This window comes from Ochotona princeps, chromosome 19 (genome assembly GCF_030435755.1).
Source record: "Ochotona princeps isolate mOchPri1 chromosome 19, mOchPri1.hap1, whole genome shotgun sequence".
In the NCBI taxonomy this organism is placed as follows: domain Eukaryota; kingdom Metazoa; phylum Chordata; class Mammalia; order Lagomorpha; family Ochotonidae; genus Ochotona; species Ochotona princeps.
Window position 1 is genome coordinate 24,632,934 of NC_080850.1, and position 20,816 is coordinate 24,653,749.

The 20,816-nt window shown below is 37.0% G+C and overlaps 1 protein-coding gene across 3 annotated transcripts in view; it reads right to left on the minus strand.

Moving 5' to 3' along the window:
• FBXO38 (F-box protein 38) overlaps nt 1-20,816 on the minus strand; it is a 46,291-nt gene that overhangs the window by 15,271 nt on the left and 10,204 nt on the right. For 2 of the 3 annotated variants that reach the window (XM_058677922.1, XM_058677921.1), the window contains exons 3-14: nt 19,996-20,129; nt 19,008-19,171; nt 18,660-18,825; nt 16,028-16,165; nt 14,715-14,852; nt 13,592-13,685; nt 12,372-12,502; nt 10,467-10,637; nt 8,583-8,725; nt 7,317-7,530; nt 2,446-2,565; nt 1,356-1,535 (exon numbers count right to left, since the gene is read on the minus strand). In XM_058677922.1, coding sequence (XP_058533905.1) covers nt 1,356-1,535; nt 2,446-2,565; nt 7,317-7,530; nt 8,583-8,725; nt 10,467-10,637; nt 12,372-12,502; nt 13,592-13,685; nt 14,715-14,852; nt 16,028-16,165; nt 18,660-18,825; nt 19,008-19,171; nt 19,996-20,129 — 1,793 coding nt within the window. Of the gene's footprint in view, nt 1-1,355; nt 1,536-2,445; nt 2,566-7,316; nt 7,531-8,582; nt 8,726-9,251; nt 9,400-10,466; nt 10,638-12,371; nt 12,503-13,591; nt 13,686-14,714; nt 14,853-16,027; nt 16,166-18,659; nt 18,826-19,007; nt 19,172-19,995; nt 20,130-20,816 lie in introns of those variants that run through there. The other variant, XM_058677923.1, reaches the window with a different exon arrangement.

Genomic DNA, 20,816 nt, shown 5'->3' on the forward strand with positions numbered 1-20,816 from the left:
TAACTATGAATACATCACTAAATGACTTAAAAATTCTCTACGGTTACCTAGTACCTACCCATCTTAGACTTCATTAGCTGAGTCTTCAAACTTCTTCATGATCTGATTCCAAGCTATCTTTCCATTTTATCTCATTTACATTCTGTATTATACCCAACTTCCCCCCGCCAATTTATCACCGCCTTGAGGTTTTATTCTCACCCATTTCTCACCTGTGAATTTCTCTGCTCAAACTCTTTTGCACACCCACCCCCAAACCACTAGGACACACACTCTAGAATATTACCTGTGCGTCTGACCTGACTCTCCTAGACTAGAGGCTCCTGAAAGAAATCATGACTCAGGTCATCTCCGTATCCGTCATAGCACCTAGCACAGTACCAGGGCACAGTAAGGCTCAATGAGTGCATAAAGAAATAAGTAAGTTTCATCTGTCCAGCAGAGGTTCTAGCTGCTATATTTAGAAACTGAATTTTCTGGGAAACTCTTCCTAAATGTCAGTTTCCAGAAAAGCTCCTTTCAACTACAGTGTAAGTTACTTTAATTTATTAAAAGGAGCAAAATAAAAATTGAATGATCAGTCAGAGGTTAGTAAAGTATTTTGAGGCCAGAGAACTGAGCTTTCCATACACAGAATATGCATACACATGGTATATATGTGTGTGCGTATAAATAAAAAAACAGTATTAAGTGTATATAGACATTCAAATGTATTAAGGAGTAAGGGTATTCAACGAAAAATGAGCAATTAAAAAAAAATCAATCTTTGTGAAAAGTGGTAAGCACAAGTTCAGAGAAATGAAAGGGAAAGAAAGGTAAGGCAGAGGTACAAACCTAAAAGTTTAGAGAATTGTAACTTCTTGTTGAGGCGAAAGCCAGAAGCAACTAACTAGTTTTAAAAGACGAGGAATTTGGAAAACATACTTCAGTTCTCCCTTAAGCACCATACTAGCCACCAACAGTCACTAAACATAGCTGGACAGATTATTAACTGGAAAATGGCTATTTGTTCATTGCTCTGGGTGACTTGGTACTCAAGCCTTACATGAGCAAAGGCCTCTTGATACTGTGATGCCACAACTACCTGAAGCCTCTGCTGTAACACTCAAAACTTTTGCTTCTCTTCCCTGAGCCCACATTCCTTCACATTTTTGCTGTGTAACACTTGGCCACGATAGCACTACTCATACTTCCCTCTCGCCTTGGCTACAGCCTTTCCTGTTTCTTATCACATTCTCTAGGAAATAAATTAACAACACCGTAAGCTGCTGTACAGACACATTATATAAAGGCCAAGTGTGTCAGTTCTGATAGTGATCCTCACTAACAGGTCAGAGTAAGAATCGACTGCTCACCTGACAATTCCTTGGACTGCACTGACTCTCCAGTCTTTGCTTCGCGGTCAGAGTACCGCCGAGCACCATTCCTAGGAATCCAGACTTCTTGCAGTTCTAGACTGTCTTCCTCATCATCGCTCTCTGAATCATGAACAGTAATTGGGGTTGGTTTTACTACACGCTGAAGACCACTAGGTCCTAAAACAAAAAATACAAGTCTAACAGTTAATTTTTCTCCCCAAAAAAAGACTCTCATGCAAAGTACTGTCTCTAGGTATGGAGGATAAAGAGAACAGAAGATAAATTATTGAAAGCTAGCTGTGTTTCACCTATTTCTGTCTATGCAGCACATGCTTAACTGCTTGGCAGTGCAACTTTTAGCTATCATGACCCAATTTTTCCACTAATGGACTAATAACAGCAACATCAACCAAATGAAAGATCCAAGGAACTTTTCATGTCTTTTTTCCAATCACACTATACAACATTTGCACAGAGTAGGCATTCAGTAAATATTTGCTGAATAATGAGCACATCTGTAAGACATTTAAAACATACGTAGTTAAAGATATTTTCAATTCAAAGACAAGGCAGCATTCCAAAAGATCAGGAGACAATTGAGTTTTAATCTCAATTTATTCCTGGATTGTTGGCTGAATCATGTTGAACATATTATCAAACGTTTGGGCACATGACTCTGCCGCCTGCCCTACCACATGAAATGACAACAGTCTAGATTGTGCTTTCCACCTGTGTCAACCATCCCATGTCACACGCCTTTAAGATGACGTCATGGTACTAGCAAAATCCTTAACTAGGTTATTAATTTTCCCACAAATATTCATTGCTTCCTTTTTCTATAAACATACGAAACTGAAGGTGGGGTAAGGAAAAGAGAAAAATTCTGGCTACATAGCAGAGGCAGTTAATGCACTAGTTACAAATAAAAGCCAACTTTATTTAGACACATATACATGAAACAAGAATATCAACAATATATTGTAGGCCTCAATACATGGCTCTAAAGACTAGCAAACCAGTCCTTCTCAGTGTCAGAGCCAGGCTCTAGAGTTCAGAAGGAGGAATGTGGGAAGGGTCACAGTATTACCTGCTTGTTCCTCATCAACATCCACAGGAATAATGGCCTGACCGTGAGCTGGAGTATCATTTCCACTCTCCGCTACCACTTCCCCATCTTCTTGCACCATGTCTTCCATTTCATTCAGTGCTTCAACAAAAAACAAACCAAGTCAAAGTGAAAACCAAGAGGCATAAAAACCACAATGGCAAGCAAAACTGGCAGCCCTGAGGACTAAACAGCCATCTGTCTACTAAGCAATGCTCCTGTGCTTCACTGTAGAGATATTAACAAGAAGTTTTTAATTGTTCCATGAGGAGGAAATGGCAGGTGAAGAAGAATCACACAGTAAAGCCAAGTCCATCCGTCAGTAAGATCAAAGTAGGGAGACTAGGACAGAGCCACATTCATCCCTGTGGATAGCACGGAGGATAACTGTTAGGGTTTGTTTTCCTCTAAACTATCTGCTTGAAGATGGTGAAAACAGATACTTAGGAGGCCTTGGATATCATCTTAAGCAATGAATTTACAGTGCTTACCAGGTAAACAATGTTGTCTTGGGAAGAAAGTTTTAAATGTACCTCCCTCCCCCTACTTTCTAGAATCTAAGTATTTTATACCAGCTATTGACTGGCTATCAGTGAAATATGTGATTTTATTCTTTTATTAACCCATATAATAGGTCCAGTGAACAATTTTAGATGGGTAAGATTCAGCTGGTTTACTATATCTTCTTTAAAGAACTACTCTCCCAGAGGAAGTAAATAAAATAATTCCTGACTTTCCTATCTCTTTAAAAGATTACATCCAAACCCCTCAGGTCAATACCCAAAGCGCTCATTACTACCTACCTTCTTATCTGTCAAGCATCTTTAGTTTCAGTTTGCATTAGACCATACAAATATAAGCTGAACACATCCAATCCAAAAATTCAAGATAGTAAATGTTCTATAATCCAAACTTCGGAGCACCATATTAGCATTTGGAATGTTCCACATTTCAGATTTTTACATTACTAAAAAGTCAATGTACATATTCCACCATCTGCAAGCACTCTGGCCCAGAGCATTCAGGATAAGGAATACCTAACCCGTAGCATCCTTCACATTTCCTAACAGAGTACAGTAGAGGCTGTGTCCACCTTCACCACCACTGTATCTGCATGCCTATACAGGCTCCGTACCATGGCTTTGAAAGAAACCAATCATTTGAGTGAAATGAATAAACAAAAGAAAGCAAAAGTCAAGTCTTAGAAAAAAAACACACTGTTTAAGAACTTGACAAAATTCCACTGCTCAGATAAATGTCACTGAAATATGGTAGTAAGGTTTTAGATTTCATGAAGAGAGTGTGATTTGCTTTGGTCTTAAATACACAGCAGTCATTCCTCTTTACGTTCAATCTCCTATCTTGAATTTCTGCCCTGTTCACATTCCAGTTAGTGTCCTAATGAGGACTGACCTTTCTGGGACACCTTCCATGATAAAGTAAATCAGTTTTCTTCTTCCATTCAATTTTGATGAGCAATTATGAAGGATAATTAGTCATTAATGTAGACATACTTTATTAGGATGTATGCTAAAAGCTTTTATCTATAGTGTCTGTCTTCTTACAGCAATTTTTTAAAAAGATTTATTTTATTTTTATTTAAAAGTCAGATATACAGAGAGGAGGAGAGACAGAAAGGAAAATCTACCATCCATTGATTCATCCTCCAAGTGGCTGCAATGGCTGGAGCTGAGCCAATTTGAAGCCAGGAGCCCAGAACCTCTTCCGGGCCTCCTGCACTGGTACAGGGTCCCAAGGCTTTGGGCCGTCCTCAACTGCTTTCCCAGGCCACAAGCAGAGAACGGGATGGGAAGTGGGGCTTCCTGGATTAGAGCCGATGCTCATATGGGATCCCAGTGAGTGCAAGGCGAGAACTTAAGCTGCTAGGCTACCACGCCGGGCCCCATACTCACAGCAATCGTACAAAGACTAATTTTTAGAGCTGAGGAAATGGAGGCTAGGAGTGTTTAAAATTTGTTAGGATTTAAACTGAAGTCTCTCTAGAGCCTACTATAATGCAGGGAGAATGAGCAATTGGTAAATTTATACCAGATGAGTACCATCTGGCAGGGATGGCAAATAGACAAAGTCAGGTCAGAATATACTAGAACATCATTATCAAGTTATCAAATTATATGTTAGAACATAATTATCAAATGTTATAAGAGGCCAAAAGTTGAAGGGGAACACAGACAAAGAAGGAAAAACTAATTTTCACATGGGTCTGGGAAAGGTTCACTGAGATGAAGCGACATTTCATACCAGGTAGTATGCTGCATTTTTAGTTTTCACAAGAGTGGGTGGTCCCAGGGAAAACAGGGGTTTATGTAGTGTTGAGGGAGTGTGAGGAAGAGAAAACATGGCTGAGAAGGCAGCCTGGGCCTCAGATTCCAAAAAGCTTAAAAATCTTACAAAAAAGCTTTTAAGTGTTTCATGAAGTCAATAAGAAAGTCACGAAAACCCAAATGGAGGTCGTTCTAAGAGACACCAGTTAGTGTGACTCAGGTGCAACATGATACGCATACAAGCATGGTATGTGCGATGGGGACTAGTACAAGGTCAAGACAGGTCAGATAATGTACCAGGCTGTGACCTGGATTTTACTCTGAGGCAATGTTAAGCTATTAAGCAGTTTTCAAAAGGGATCAACATCCGTTATATTTTAAAAAGTTCCCTGGGGATTCTAAGACCAAACTAATTAGTTGGGCAACAGATAAAGTAGGCAGAGCAGCCTAAAAGCAATTAAACCATGTAGTTTACAAAAAAGTCTGTTGCAATGGGAAAGAGGGGGCATTTGAGGATGTTAACGTAACGTTGTAAATAGTAAGTAGGTAACAAAAAATGATAGCTTCTACTCTAGTCTTAGGCAAACAGATCCTAGTGCTACTGGCTTTGATTCATCTGTTTCTTTTCATTTTTTATTTTCGAGCTCTACACTTTTTATTTGGACCATGAAGCAGTCTTTTTTAAGATGATTATTTTTTTTTTTTAAAGAAAAAAAAAAATCCCTGTATGTGTGTGCAGCAGCAAATACAGCAAAGCTTATTGCCATCCTGGCAAGATCTATGAAACCTAGTTATAGTCATCATTCTTATTCTATAAATGCTGTCAATCTTAGTATTAGCATGTATTACTTAGCTTCTCTACTTTTAATGAAATTGAAGATTCTATATACAACGGTAGTCTTCTACTTAACTGTTGAGGCTGAATATTTTCAGAATATTGGCTTCTAAATTCCATAAAACTTTTCCTGTATTTTTGGGTATTCAGTTTGTGTGTAAGTGTTTCATCTACTAAAAACCAAATTTAAATTCCATTTTTAATTCTTAAATCAAATATAAATGCAAATTAAATATGTTCTTGAATGTACTTTCATCCATGCTGTATGAACACACACAAAACAAATTCCACAGTGCAGGGTTATCAACTATGTGTGTTCACTTTGGCAGCACATATACTAAAAAGAGTTATCAACTGCAACCACAGTGGGTTTGAAGGATGCACAGTAACGCTGTCTGAGGTCTCCCATGGTGATCCATGCTCTCTCAAGTTCAGATCTTCAGGTGTTAGTCATTTGTACAATGTATGACAGCACTCATGACAAGTCAGATAGGCAATATTTGACCTCATATCCCTTCTCATCCTTAAAAATTGCTGATGCTACACTTCTTTTGCATTTTTGTAGTGGGTATCAGGAGAGATTTGACCCTAAGTTTAAAATGCCAGAAAGAATTCATGCAGAAATACAAGCAATGCAGCTAGATATAGATATAATGACTTATGAAGTCAGTATTTTAAGGCTGGAAATAAAGACTTGGAATTCTACAGCATAACAAAGCAATGAGATTGAATGAAGATACAGAGACATCTAAGAGAAAAGTGAAATAGAAAAGACACATAAAATGAGGTAGCAGAAAAACCAGGAAATTGGTTTCAGAGTCTCAAGAAAGCATCTGAAGAAGCAGAAGTAGGCAACAATGTCAAATGCTGTTGAGATCACAAAAAAAGATGCAACCAGAGGAATGACTAGATGGCTGCTTGTTAATGACTTTGACAAGAGCAAGACAGTTTTCTATAGAAAACACATGGATGAGAAAGTAAATGCCTCCAAGTCAACTTCACTGAATGTTTCATTCTAATAGTTACACATCAAAGCACCCTATTCCTCACTAGTGGCAATATCTAAAGAGTGTGCAACTCAAGGTTAGCTAGGAAACTACAATGTTTGGTAAGGAAACAATTTCACTCCATCCTTACTCATCAGCAAAGGGACAATGGACTCTACTGACACAAAGGTTGGCACTCAGCTGGTGTGCAGAAAATATTAAGGAAAACTGGGCAGATAACTAACTATATAACTAAACCTCAGTAAATACTGACTCATGTTCTTAATTTGCTAGGTAGTTGTGAAGATTTAATGAATAAAGGTTTATGAATGCTGCCAAGGTCTACCATTTGGTTAACACTCGTTTTTCAGTTCTTAGAACACCCTAAAATGGTCTTTACATTCATGTTGAATGTAACCATCCTTTGGTAAAGGAGATACTAAAAGATACTCTTTTGTCTACAAATAGAAGTTAAATTCCAGCTAAACTTGTAAGGCTATCATTGTTCCTAATGCAATGGTGTCTTTCAGACATTCCCACTCGGTAAGGACCCTTACCAATTCTAGGGACAAGGATTCCCCTGAAAAAGCGAAAGGCACATTTCACTAATTCATCTGGCCTTATCAATTAGCTCAAAGAATGTGAAAAATAACAAGTTCCAATAGAGAAAAAGGGAACAAGATAAAGTCAGAGAAATACGACCCAAAGTAACACACCATTTCTGAATTCAGATGAGATCTGCATTACCTTCAGCTGCAAACTGCTGCTCTCCTGGCTGCAATTCCTGCCGAAAGTCATTATCCTCATCTGAGTCATCTGGGTGATGATGATTGTTATCATGGATGTTGGCATTGTTGTTCTGGGCATTATTATCATTGTCATTGTTGGAGTTCTGGTTGCTAACAAGAGCTGAGGAAACTCCAATTCCAGTGCCTGCACTTAGACCCACACGAGCACAGCCCTTCAGCAAAAAGCAAACCACACATAAATTAATTTGGGCTAGCAGAGAACAATTCATTTTAAATGTTCTTTATCACCAGTATATAAGAACTAATATTTACATAGTGCCATTTAAGGTCATTTCCACTTCAAGAAAGCTAAAATATTACCAGCATGATTCATAAATGATGCCCCACAGCACAGGATCAGTAAGTGCTACAGCTGGAAACCAGCATTTTAACCTCAAATCCTAAACCTTCCCACATTATTTGGCACATTTAAACAATTGGAATGTAACTATTAATGACTGAGAGAACACAATTAGTTGAGAGAATAATTACATTTTTTTTAATCAGGATACTATAGAATTTTATCTATTAAGTAGTTTTAATTTTCATTTCTTTTCTGTTTGAAAGCAGAGGCAGAAACAGAGTTCTTCCATCTGCTGGTAAACTTTCCAAAAGTCCACTAGAGCAAAGGCTGCACCAGACCTGGGACCTGGGGACCTGGACCTACATCTGGATCTCACATGTGGATGTCAGGGGCCCAAGTGCTTGGGCCATCACCTGCTGCCTCCAAAAGCACCCGCTGGCAGGAAGCTGGTTTAGAAGTACAGCAGGTACTCGACCTTGCACTCTAATAAGAATGTGGGCATCGGAAACAGCTTCTTGACCCCTCCCTTAGAACGTGGAGTAACATTTTATACAACTGGGCAACCTAAGATGGCCTAGGATACACAAAAGTGAAGACAGCAGCAAAGCAAACATTTCTAAAACTAATCTCTGATCATTTTTCATTCTGTACTTTAAGTTCTTGACTAGAGATTTAGTCTAATTACTTAGAATAACACTTTTTGTCTTAAATTTCTAAACTCATCCTTCAATTAGCCTTACTACTGACTTTTTAATATCACAGGAAGTGAATTATTACAATCTTTTGCCTTTACTGAGGCTCGCAATAAGTTCAACCATAAAACTGTGACGGCATATTTATTAAAAAGGGAAAAATTCAAATTTTTGTTTTGTTTTCATTCTTGAAAATCAAAACAAACAAAAACTCTCATCTGTGGCTCACCTTGGGTGGTTCACGAAACATCTGGTCCAGTGAAATAAACTCAAGACTGGGTAACAACTCAATAAACTGACCAAAAGAGTCCAGCTTCAAAGCGTGGCACCTCACCAGATTGATATCAACCAATCGAGTCCATCTTGAGTGGTCTGTTGAAGAAACGACATGACCAGAGATAATTTCAGTAACATTCCCCCCATTATTGATGAGTTTTGCAATAGGCCACAAAGACTTTCAAATCCTAACTTTGCTCTTACTCTATGATGTCAAATCTTACGACTTTAAACTACAAAGTTTCGGTATCTAATTCCATTGTTAGAACTAAATGGCCTGGGAACCATTAACTTGATATTAAATCAGCCCTGATGTAAATGGGATTTATTCCACAATCTACATGCCTTTTCAACAACAGGACACTGGTTAAAGAAATTATGGCACATTCATTTAACAGAACATCATGCAGCTGCTCCAAAAGAACGAAGAAGAGCTGAATAGGTTTGCTGATATGGAACACTCTCCAAAACATACGTAGGGCAAAAGACTGCGATAGGATAGTGTATACAGAATAAGTTTCTTTTGCATATATAATTTTAAAAAGCTATACATGTATAGGCTGCAAGATGCACAAAATAATCTGTCCAGAAGAATATACAAGAAACTGTTGATAATGGTTACCTTTGAGAAGAGGAGACTTTTCATTTTGTACCTTTCTGTACTGTTTGAAATTTATCAAGTGCATGTATTATTTTTATTTATAAAGTGTTAACAGGAGTTCTGAGTGGTGGGATTATAGGCCATTTTTTGTTTTCTTCTTTATACTCTTCTGTATTTAGAAAACAAACAAACCAAAAACCCAATAAATGTTATTTTTTAAAAGTGATCTACACCTGCTACATCCTAAAGTGCAAATTTCCCCAAATTTTCTTGGTTTAGCTGGGCGAGGGACGGAATTTAATTTCTGGCATAGATAAGACATGGCCATTCTGATGAATCATCTCAACAGAAGTCCCAGAGCCCTAGTTTGTGAGGAAATGCAGACCCTGGGAAGTGACAGGTGTCAGTGGGGACTCTGTTTGGCTAAAGTAGATGTCACAAGAGAACTTCCTCCACCTGAATATATTTCAATGTTTATACATTTAGGTATTTAAGAAATGCCTTCGAAACAACAAACAGTACAACAAGCTAGGCATTCCTAATCTGAAATCTAAAACACTCCAAATCCACAAGGTTTTGAGTGCCAACATGACTCTCTCAAATAATTTCAGATCTTAAAGCATTTGGACTGAGGACTTTTGGACTATGGCTGTCTAACCAATAGAATCCAAAATCCACCCCCATAACCTCAAAATCTGAAATATGAAAACATTTCTTGTCCCAAGTATTTTAGAGTATTCAATCTGAATTCTCTCAGGGAAAGAAATGAACTCCTGTCATAATGAAAAATAAGAATGCAAAAATTACACAGTAAAGATTTCTAGTTAACAGAAATACAACCCTTACCTTAGTGTTTGCAATGTAACCTAATTAGCTTTTTAGATATGCATTTGTCCTTTAAGATGATGTGCCATTTTGAAGGTAAAGAAAAACAATTCTAATATTCTAGATCCTAACAAGTAGTTCCTAACTCATATTTTATGTACCTGACTCAAAGAAGTACATGTAAAGATAGGGTACTTTATCACATATTCTGGACGGTGCAAAAATTGTAGACAAAGAACTTCAGGTATAAGACTATGGATGCATTTCTAACTCAGTAAACAAAATCCTACAAAACCAGGATGAATATAAAATACCTACATTTTACCTTAGGAATTCAACCACAATACACACAGAAAATAAAGACATTACATGCTTTCAATATAAATATATAGCTGTATTAGTCTACAGTACCTGATATCCAATTGTATGGGTTATGAAGATGGGGGCAATTGTAAATTGCCAAATACTTGATACAGGAAAAAACTTCGTTGACTGCTTTCATCCCTATATCAGTGATGATACCAGGATTTTCTACCACATCAGCCAAACCATACTTCACCAGATCTGTGTTAGCCATTCGGCCTAGAAAATCAATTTCAAAGAAAGTAAAATTTTAAATGTCATGGACATCATGTTTTAGGAGTCTAGTGTGGTAATGTGTAGAGAAAGGTAAACTCGAACAATTCAAGTTCAGTTTACAGTCGTTGGTTTTGATTGGTAAATATCTACCCACCCCCTAAAAATGAACTTTAAATCCAAATACATGATACTGGTTTGTAGTGCCCACTGTTTGGTCTCAAACTAGCAGGGTGGGTATTAGCACAAAAGGACCCTCCACTCTAGGTCCTGTCTTTCAAACTCCCATTTCATCCTTTGCTTTCTATAATACTTTCTCCCATCTGCTTACCCGTCATTCTTCACGACACTACACTAATGTGAAGAGTTCCATGAAGGAAAAGAGGTACTGTCCAGTTAGTTTAAAGTTCAATGTTCAATTCCCTCAAATAGTGCTGAGAATTGAAATGTTTACTTATTTTTGTACTTATCTCATAGGTGGAAGGACAAGGATCTTGCAGCAAACTGAGTTTGAATTCCCAAAGTTTACCTTTCTCTAAAACCATCAGCCTTGGTTTGTACAAGAATTCCTTTTTAAGATCTTAGTTTTCTTTTTAAAAGGTAAAACTAAAAGTTCATCATGATACGAACCAAAACGGTCTATTACTCAGTTGTATTTCATTCCCCAAAACCAGCAACAGCCTGGGCTGGACCAACTCACAGCCAGTAGCCTAAAATTTACCTGAGTTTCTCACATAACTGGCAAAAATTCATTACGTGCTGTCTATCAGAATAGTGTTGGGATTTTTAAAAGTTCAATAAATGTCCCATAGTCCTTGCAATCAACCAATAACACAGTTGAAAGACAACTCTATCGCTCCTGTGAAGCTGCCTGAACATTACAGGAATTTATAACTTGAGCTTAGGACATGTTGAAAACAATCAATACCAAACTCTTAAAATTTTATTTTTCTTACACTTCACAGTAGCTCTTCTTCTAATTTTGGCAGTTATTGGAATTTGGAATTTGTTACAGATTTCAACTTAACGAATCCTTTACAATTCACCCTTTATGGGCCCAGTGGCGTGGCCTAGCGGCTAAAGTCCTCGCCTTGGACGCCCCCGGATCCCATATGGGCGCCGGTTCTAATCCCGGCAGCTCTACTTCCCATCCAGCTCCCTGCTTGTGGCCTGGGAAAGCAGTTGAGGACGGCCCAATGCTTTGGGACACTGCACCCGCGTGGGAGACCTGGAAGAGGTTCCAGGTTCCCGGCTTCGGATCGGCGTGCACCGGCCCGTTGCGGCTCACTTGGGGAGTGAATCATCGGATGGAAGATCTTCCTCTCTGTATATCCGGCTTTCCAATAATAATAAATCTTTCAAAAAAAAAATTCACCCTTTATTTCCCCTAAACTTCTAATAAGCATCATTTCCTTGTTCTCTGGACTCAAGATAGAAGTTATCTTTTACCTTAAGATAGAGAAAGAGTACTGTACTTGTTCCCTGGGCACTGTCCACAATACCAAATTTAAATAAGGATCCTCTTTTGGTATACTTTTAATAACTATTATTTTTATAATATGCTAATATCAGAGGCAACACAGGAAAAAAAACAGTGATATTTTTAATGAAAAGATTTCTTCTTCAAGAAGTGAGAGCACTGAAGGTTTTTATGTTGTCTTATATTCAGGAAAATATGACATATCCCTATCCAGATGAGCAATGCCAGACAGCAACCCTAGGAAATAAAGTAAGTCTTACTCTGCAGCAAAAACTCATCTACATATCCCAGATGAAGGGTTTCAAACTGGGGAAACTCCAACTCTGCCATCTTCAGGGCAGAAAAGACACCATCTTTGGTTAGGGAAGGCTGGATCCGAACTTCATGTAACCTAAACAAAGAGATCCACATCAGAATAAAACAAAAACCATCAGAACCAAAGATTCCCCAGAATGTAAAGCTCTAAAAGCAGCTTAAATTTTTATGAAAATGTCATATATATCAATAATTCCCTTGTCCACACAAAAAATAAGAGACGTCTCCTCTAAGTTAGAGAGACAAAGTGTGATCTTCTATTTGTTATCACATTTTCTCAATGGCCCCAACAGCTGGGGTAGGGCAAAGCTGAAGCCAGGAGCTGGAACCTCATTCCAGATCTACACCTGCTGACACCCAGGGAGCTGGAATCAGAAGCAGATCTGAAATTGTGCCAAGTACTCTTTACCATCCTCCTCTCCTTAGACGTCTAGCTTTGCAAAGAATATATAGTCCTATAGTAGATAACAATAAAATCAGAAGCAATGGTTTCTGTTATTTCACTTACATTCTTAATATTCTACTGATGATTATTAGTTTTGTTTTGAACCAGCTGAAATAATTAATAATTATTTGAACCAGCTAAAATAATGCAATGAAAAGGAAATGTTACAAAATTAAACGTAGAAGCAAGCCTTTGATATACAGGGAGCAGAAAATGTAGCATAAAGCAATATGCATATGTAGTCAAAATATTAAGTTGTTATAAGCTCAAACACTGATGAAAAGTCAATTTAACCCAGAAAAGCCACCTTAAACACTGATGTCTAAATAGCAAATATAACCAACTAACTGATGCAATACAGAATATCATTCAGAGATTGAAAAAATGCTCCCTGAAAAGGTTATGGCATCAGAGTTTCAAAGGCAACTTGTGTTGGGACTTCCACATACTTCCAGGTAGTTCACTATCTTTTCTCTGATTTGAGCTAACGCTTCTAAGATAAGTTTGTAGTGCAGCTCAACTGGTTATCTGTTGCAACCCAAAAGCATTACTATGTAATGTCCTTTGGCTACTTAAAAAACTTCATATTTCATCTGAATAAATCAAAATGAAACTCCATACACACATACAGAACATATATTCTCTCACGTTTCTTTAAACAGAAAAACAAAACAAAATCTAATTTCGAGGTGAAAGACATAATGTGCAAAGGAAACATACCTACGGGCAGCAGTAATAATGAGGTAACCAAGATCTACTTCAAGAGCATTTTTACAAGCTCCCAAAACAATAGTGTGTAAATTTCTGAAACCACCTAAACAAGAAAGGGAACAAAAACAGGCATGTACTCTGACTACTGAACTTTTAGAAAAGTACTTACACACATCATAGGACAGGGGTGGGGAACATTTTTTGTATCTATTTATAACGTCCTGTATATTTATAACATCATTGGCAGGCCATATAAATTTATCAACTTAAAAATTAGCCTGATGTAGTCACTGAATTTGTAGAGTTCCACCTAAGGTTGCATTGGCAAGACCGGAAGAAATGATTTTGCAGGTCTTACATAGTCCACTTGACAGATGATGTTCCCCAGGTTGGTTGGTCTTAGATAATAATTATTGATTTAAAAATAAATCTAAGTTTTGTTTTTGTATTCATTAATGTTTCAACAGTATTAACTAAGTTTATTTATTAACAATAGTATTGGACAATTTTTCATCTTCTTTTACGTTGTTAGATATTTTAGTTTTCAATCATCAAAATTTAACTAAAAAATCTTTCTACATTTTTGTTACGAGGATATGTTTAACATGTGGTACAATCCATATCTTAAAGGATCTAAAAATAAAATATCTTTCTCCTTTAAAAGTCATCACCTGATGGATGAATCTAATATCTAAGCGATAAACATGAGAGCCTTTGTACATTTTAAAGCATTAAACAAACATTAGCTGTTAACATTATTAATTCCTGAACTCTTTCGGAGGCCAAGGGTATCAATCCAAAGTCATAAGAATTCTCATCACTGAAGAGTGCTAGAAAAAGTACACATTTCTATGAAAGAGAACAAACTGCAGGAGGCAATGGTCACACTGACCAAATAATAAATAAAAAATAAAACCAGAAAACATGCTCTATCACTGTACTAGCTTAGGCTAAAACATGCATCAAAAGGAAATTAATACTAGCCATTGGTTAATTAAAAAAAACAAAACAAACAAAGCAAAAGCACTAGCAAGCATATACTTTTTAAAATATCCAGGAGAGGTTAAATAAAAACATAAAAATATTTTTAAATTGACTTTTAAAACATTAAGTAACTGAAGAAAATGAATACCTGATCTCCAACTGTCTTCAACTACATGTTGAATAAGACCGCCAAGGAAAGGAACTCGAACCATTTCTAAGTGTTCCAAATTTCTGGCAGAGGCTAAGCCCGTTACTAAAGGGACATATTTTAAGGAATTTGTAGGTCCTAGAGGGGTAAAAATATTCAATGTTAAATTGCCTTAAAGATCAAAACAGTGATGAAAATGAGCAACTTAACAGTCTGTTATTTTCTACAACCTAGAATTACTATTTCAAACAAGTATTTCAATTATTTGAAATGTAGAGAGAAAGAGAGACACAACAAGATCTGTCATCTACTTCTGACATCCCAAAAGCTCACACACAGGACCCAAGCCGTCTGAAACCTCAATCTTGGTCTCCCTCAATCTTGGTCTCCCATGTGGACAGCAAGAGTTGAATCATCTGTTGCCTCCCAGGGTGCGATGGGCAGGCAGCTAGAGTAATGAGTATAGCTGGGACTACAACCCAGGCATTCTAAAATGGGATGGGCGTGTCTGCACTAGTAGTTTAGCTGCTGCTGTCAAACACCCAACCCATATAATTCTTATCACGAATAAAAGTGTTAGCTTATTACTCATGCTCTTACTTAGCAAAAGGTTTTTTTTTTCCCCAGTAACAATGGAGAGACATATAGTTTCTCTTCTTTTTGTAGTAAATTCCTGAAATCGCAATAGTTTTGAACTTAAATAACTCAGGGAAAGAAACCAAGATGAAAATTTGATCCTTAACAGCTGGATAACTTAAATAGCTTTCTATGTGAACAATATTGAGTTCATAATGGTGCCTGCAGTTGAGATGGAGATAGAACTAACATTAAAATAGCACATACAAAAAAAGTCTGTACTAAACAAACATAAAATAATTAAGAGGAGAAAGAAGAGTTGGAAAAAATAGAACCTAAAAGGATGTAATAAGTATAAAGAGGAAGGAAGTGCATATCCCAAGATAAGGAAATAATAATTCACAAGAGTAATATCTTAACAGAAATATTTAAAGGAGATTAGGTCAGGTAACTATTGACATGCAGATGTTTAGGAAATCAGAGACAAAGAAAGTAAATTAAAATTTATTAAAACAATCCTATGAAAAATACAAGCAGCTGTCAGAAATCTGTAGATATTCTTTACTGATTCTGCCTTGCTTTATTTTGCAAAGGTAAAACACAAACTTTGTTTCTAATGTATCTAAAACAAAAAGTGTAACAGCATAACGTCACTTTATTTACAAATGCAGCTAGGGTTTGCTCTGCAATATTTTAGAAAGAACATGTTTAATTCCACTGTAACTGTGTACCATTACCTGCACAATTCCTCATGACGAAAGTTCTTAAGCTGATGCAAAGAAAGTCTTTAAATGGCTGTGGTTTAGTAAGCCTTACCCACTTCATATAAAGGTGCCTTAGCATTGGAATACAGGGAATTTCAGGAACATTCACTCCTAAAACAATGTATCAAAAAGAACAAAAAAAAAATCACATGAATACTGTTTCTATATAAATAAGTCTATTTTCCAAATTAACATTTTCTTTTTCAAGAATATTTTTATCAGAAGAAAACTGCATAATTAAGTTCTATCAATTTTAGCTTACTAAAACAATCCTATAAAAATTTTTTAGCCGGGCCCGGTGGCGTGGCCTAGCAGCTAAAGTCCTCGCCTTGGACGCCCCCGGATCCCATATGGGCGCCGGTTCTAATCCCGGAAGCTCCACTTCCCATCCACCTCCCTGCTTGTGGCCTGGGAAAGCAGTCGAGGACGGCCTAATGCATTGGGACCCTGCACCTGTGTGGGAGACCCGGAAGAGGTTCCTGGTTCCCGGCTTCAGATCAGCGTGCACCGGCCCGTTGCGGCTCACTTGGGGAGTGAATCATCGGATGGAAGATCTTCCTCTCTGTCTCTCCTCCTCTCTGTATATCTGACTGTAATAAAATGAATAAATCTTTAAAAAAAAATTGTTTTAGCCAAATCCTAAGCACACTACTTAGCTTTAAACATCCACAAATACTATCTGGCATAATCTAATCAACATGGCGTTGAGGCACTGAAAAATGATACTTATTTTAGTCTTTCAAGTGAATAAAGCTTATTTTATGCTTCTGAACCAGGAGTGGTTTAATACCGGGAATCATTTTCTCAGAGGAACACAATCTGCAAGGACGAGGAGCACAGATCAGGAAAAACTCAGGAATTGAGGAAGAAAGAAGAAACATAACTCATCTATGGGAAGAAGAGGTATGGAAACCTTGCTTAAGATCTAATCACTGTAGGCTACAGAAAAGTCATGGACTGGATGTAAATTTGTGAAGGAAATCCAAGAATCTAGATGCTCAAATCCTAGATTTCATTAGCAAAACCAATTTAATGCAACTTTTAATTAAACTTGAGATTGTAAAAGCATTTCAGCAAGCAAGTCTTCCCCCAGCCCAAAAAACATAGTTAATTTGATGTTAAACTATGTATATGAGGAAGAAACCAAAGAGAGAAAAGCAGAGAAATGATGTATAGACTTAAATACAAGATACAGAATTCCAAAATCAAGTTAAGATCTCCCAGGGGTAGTAGTACTACCAATGAGACATATCCAAAGTAGTCACACCATATGATCAATCCAATTTGCTACAAACTTATAACCGAAGACACAAAGGCCCATGCCTCAAGAGTGTTCACATTCTTTTATTTACTATATACCTTTCTATCTCCCTCATTCAGTAAGTGCTAATTTACTGGATGGATTGCATAAGTAAATGCAGTTAGAAAAAATTTTTTTTTCTATTTGCAATGAACAAGAAAGGCCAGTGGAAAACTTAAAAAACATAAAAACATTTTTTTGGCCTTAAAGAGGTTATACTGTAAATCTCAGATACTGCAGAATCCCTTCATTACCTAAAAACTGAGTTTCATCTGATATTACATTTCCAGTAAGAATCATTCCCTGACCTTACTACAAATAAGAGGTTGTTAGAAATCTGACAAATGTGCACATCTGATTTAAGACCTACTCCTTATCCCTACTGCTCTTCCTTCACCACCTAAACTCCATTTCAGGAATTTCCATTCCCTCAGAAAAATCCTAATATTTGGAATAATACATGTAACAATGCATGTATGTGTTGAATAAAATATGCAATAAAAAATTAAAGGTCAAACTATAATAGCAGGGGCTCCTCAAAATTTATTTAGGCCAAAGATAACAAATTAAACTTAAAATATCTGCCTGGTCATCCTTTACATTGAGAATATTGGAATATAATACCAAAAGAATATTTAAACATAGAAACACACTGTGACCACTATGCAATCAAAGAGTGTGGAAAAAGACTATTGCAACTCCATTTCTCAGGGAAAAGAGTAAGCACCAGTTTCACCTTGGATCTGGGTGACAGAACATAGAGGGGTTAATTTGCTTGAAGAACATACCGGTAAGGTGAGAACAGAATGGAATTTTATTATCTGTGATTTTTCTACAACTAGGATACAATAAAGAAGCCACTAGTTCTCCCAATCTTTTGAAATAAACAAACTATTCAGCTCTTCAGTTAATAGCAATCTCAGAGTAAGTATATACTAAATGGGGAAGTATATGTAGAACATTTGTATCACCTCAAAATGTTTTATCAGAAAGTCTTTCTCTGCAGGGTAGAACGTAGACCGTTAGGTAAGAAGGGAAGGAAAGATTTGGGCTCAATGGAAGGGGAAAAGAGACAACAAACAAACAACAATAAAGTCCTTCCAAAATTACTTAATCTTCAAAAGGAGAAGAGATTGCTTGTGAAGTAGTATTTCCTCCTGGAAAACAAGAAATTTGAATTTCAGGCCTGTTTGCCAACACTAATCAAAAAACTCATACCTAAAAATCTCATCACTTTGTTTCAGTGAATACTCAGCAGCATGGAATTTCAAAGGATTACATGTGACCCAAGAAACAAATACTCACCTACTAAATGCAAAGTTTGAATTTTGGCACCTATAGGAATTTTCAGCTTATTTTCAGGAGGAATTGGAAATGCTCCATTACGATTACGAAATTTACCCAAAATATGGACATGAGGCATGTATGTCCAAATGGATTCTACCAACTCCAAATGAGAAGTTTCTACACCCTAGAAAACAACACCAAAGTAGGCATAAGACAACTTTTTCTACATCCAAAGCGCCTCTTCCTATATCATAAGGTGAGACATGCAATGGAATTTCAAATTAAGCTTGACACATCAGTTCTATCACTTTTTTGGTTTGTTACTTCACCCATCAGATGGCAAAATATTCAGCCGTGTGCACTCACCACCAAGTTTGGGCATGCCTGCAAAGCTTCTAGGACTCCTGGAATGCTAAAGGCTTCATGGCCCCTTACTCTTCGCCTCTCAAGATACCGAGGGTGAAGACCATACAGCTGTTCAACATCTGGCATCTTCTTTAAAAGTGTTAGAAAACTGGAATCCGTGAAGCCTGAGAAGTTTAAGTATTTAGAACCATGTTCATCTTTCTGTTCACTTACTAGGCATTTGTAATTTTAATCCAAAGTTAAAAGCTGAATAAATAATTACAATGAAAACATATTCAAAGAAAACAAAATCTATTCATATTCCTTTAGTAACAGAGGTTATGCACCAGAAATACCACACACTCTGAATTAATACTTTACAATTAAGGCTTTAAATTTATTCCCATCTTTTGTTGTCATTGCTTTTAAGGCATAGAAAATTTCAACTAAGAACATATTCTGAACTCAAACGACTTGGACATATTTGGTTGTTAGAGAAGTACCACATTCTCTTCCCTCCCCCCAAAAAAGGTGCTCTCTGGTCTATATTCTCCAGGACTCCTGTGGATCCCACAAGTGAAAATATAAATAAAATATGATTCTCATCCTTAGTAAGCTCAAAATTCTAAACTAATTCCTATTTCACATTAGATTCCTTTTTTTTTACCCATTCCTGTTAACATTCATTCAGAAAACCTCCTAACAGAATAAGGACACACATAGTTATTTACTCAAGCACACTCAGTGAGCATTCTTTACTCACATGGGTGCAACAGGCTCATATAGCTCCCTAAGTATTATAAAATTAAAACTGCAGATGACTAAAGAGATAAACTTCACGGAAAATGCATTTTCAAAACTCACACTCCGTGTAGATACTTTATATATCATATTCTTTTCCTATAGACTATGTGGCTTAGATTGCTTTTCTCAGGACGGCTTAGCATGAGGTAATTCATACATCTTCCCAGCAGGGATCTGCAGCTCCTTTCAAGTTAAGCCCACTTACCACTTGGCATGTATTCCCACCACCGCCCTGCACAGAGATCCACAACCCTCACAACTCTCAGATACAGGGTCACGGCTTCCTTTAGCTTCCGGGAAAGACATTCCATACACATGATGTCCTGCAGAGGGAGGTACCTTTGTGACAGAAAGAAACTAGTGTTTGTAAGTGCATAAATACTTCCTTTTGCCAATAAGCAATATTTTTCCTGGTATTTTAAAAGTATGGTCGTATAGCTTCTTCATTAAAAAGAGAAAAGTGAGCAAATATTCTACTCTTCAAATAAAGTAGTGAGCTCTCTCCATAGGTCATCAGATTAAAATCTGCTTTCTTTTAAGTGTTATGGAAAAAATAGCTTCGAAATAATAACCAAATAATACAAAACAATGAGAAAAACATTTCAGTGCATTTTAAACTATAAGGAACGTATGAGAAAGACCAAGCAAAAACTGATCTACCTGAACACGGCCAACACTATTTCTTTCTTTCTGTTTACACAACCCATTTCCTTTACAGACTCTTTTCATTCTTTTAATCATCCTCTTGCTCCTTCACAATCTACTACTTTTGTCATCAACAAATACGTTGGCTAATTTTATAGTAAGCAATTTCCTTTCCTACATCTTTTACTTTGAAGATTACACAGATAAAACAACAAGGAAGCTTAGAATCAGACAGGAAACGGTCAGCGGGGATGCACTTATACCTCACTGGGTGAAACACAAAGATTAGTTACTCCTAGTGTTGAAGATTTCTCTGCACACCCCTCCTAAAACTGTTCTGCACCTAAACTGTTGACGTATGTCTTGTTAGAGTTATAGAGT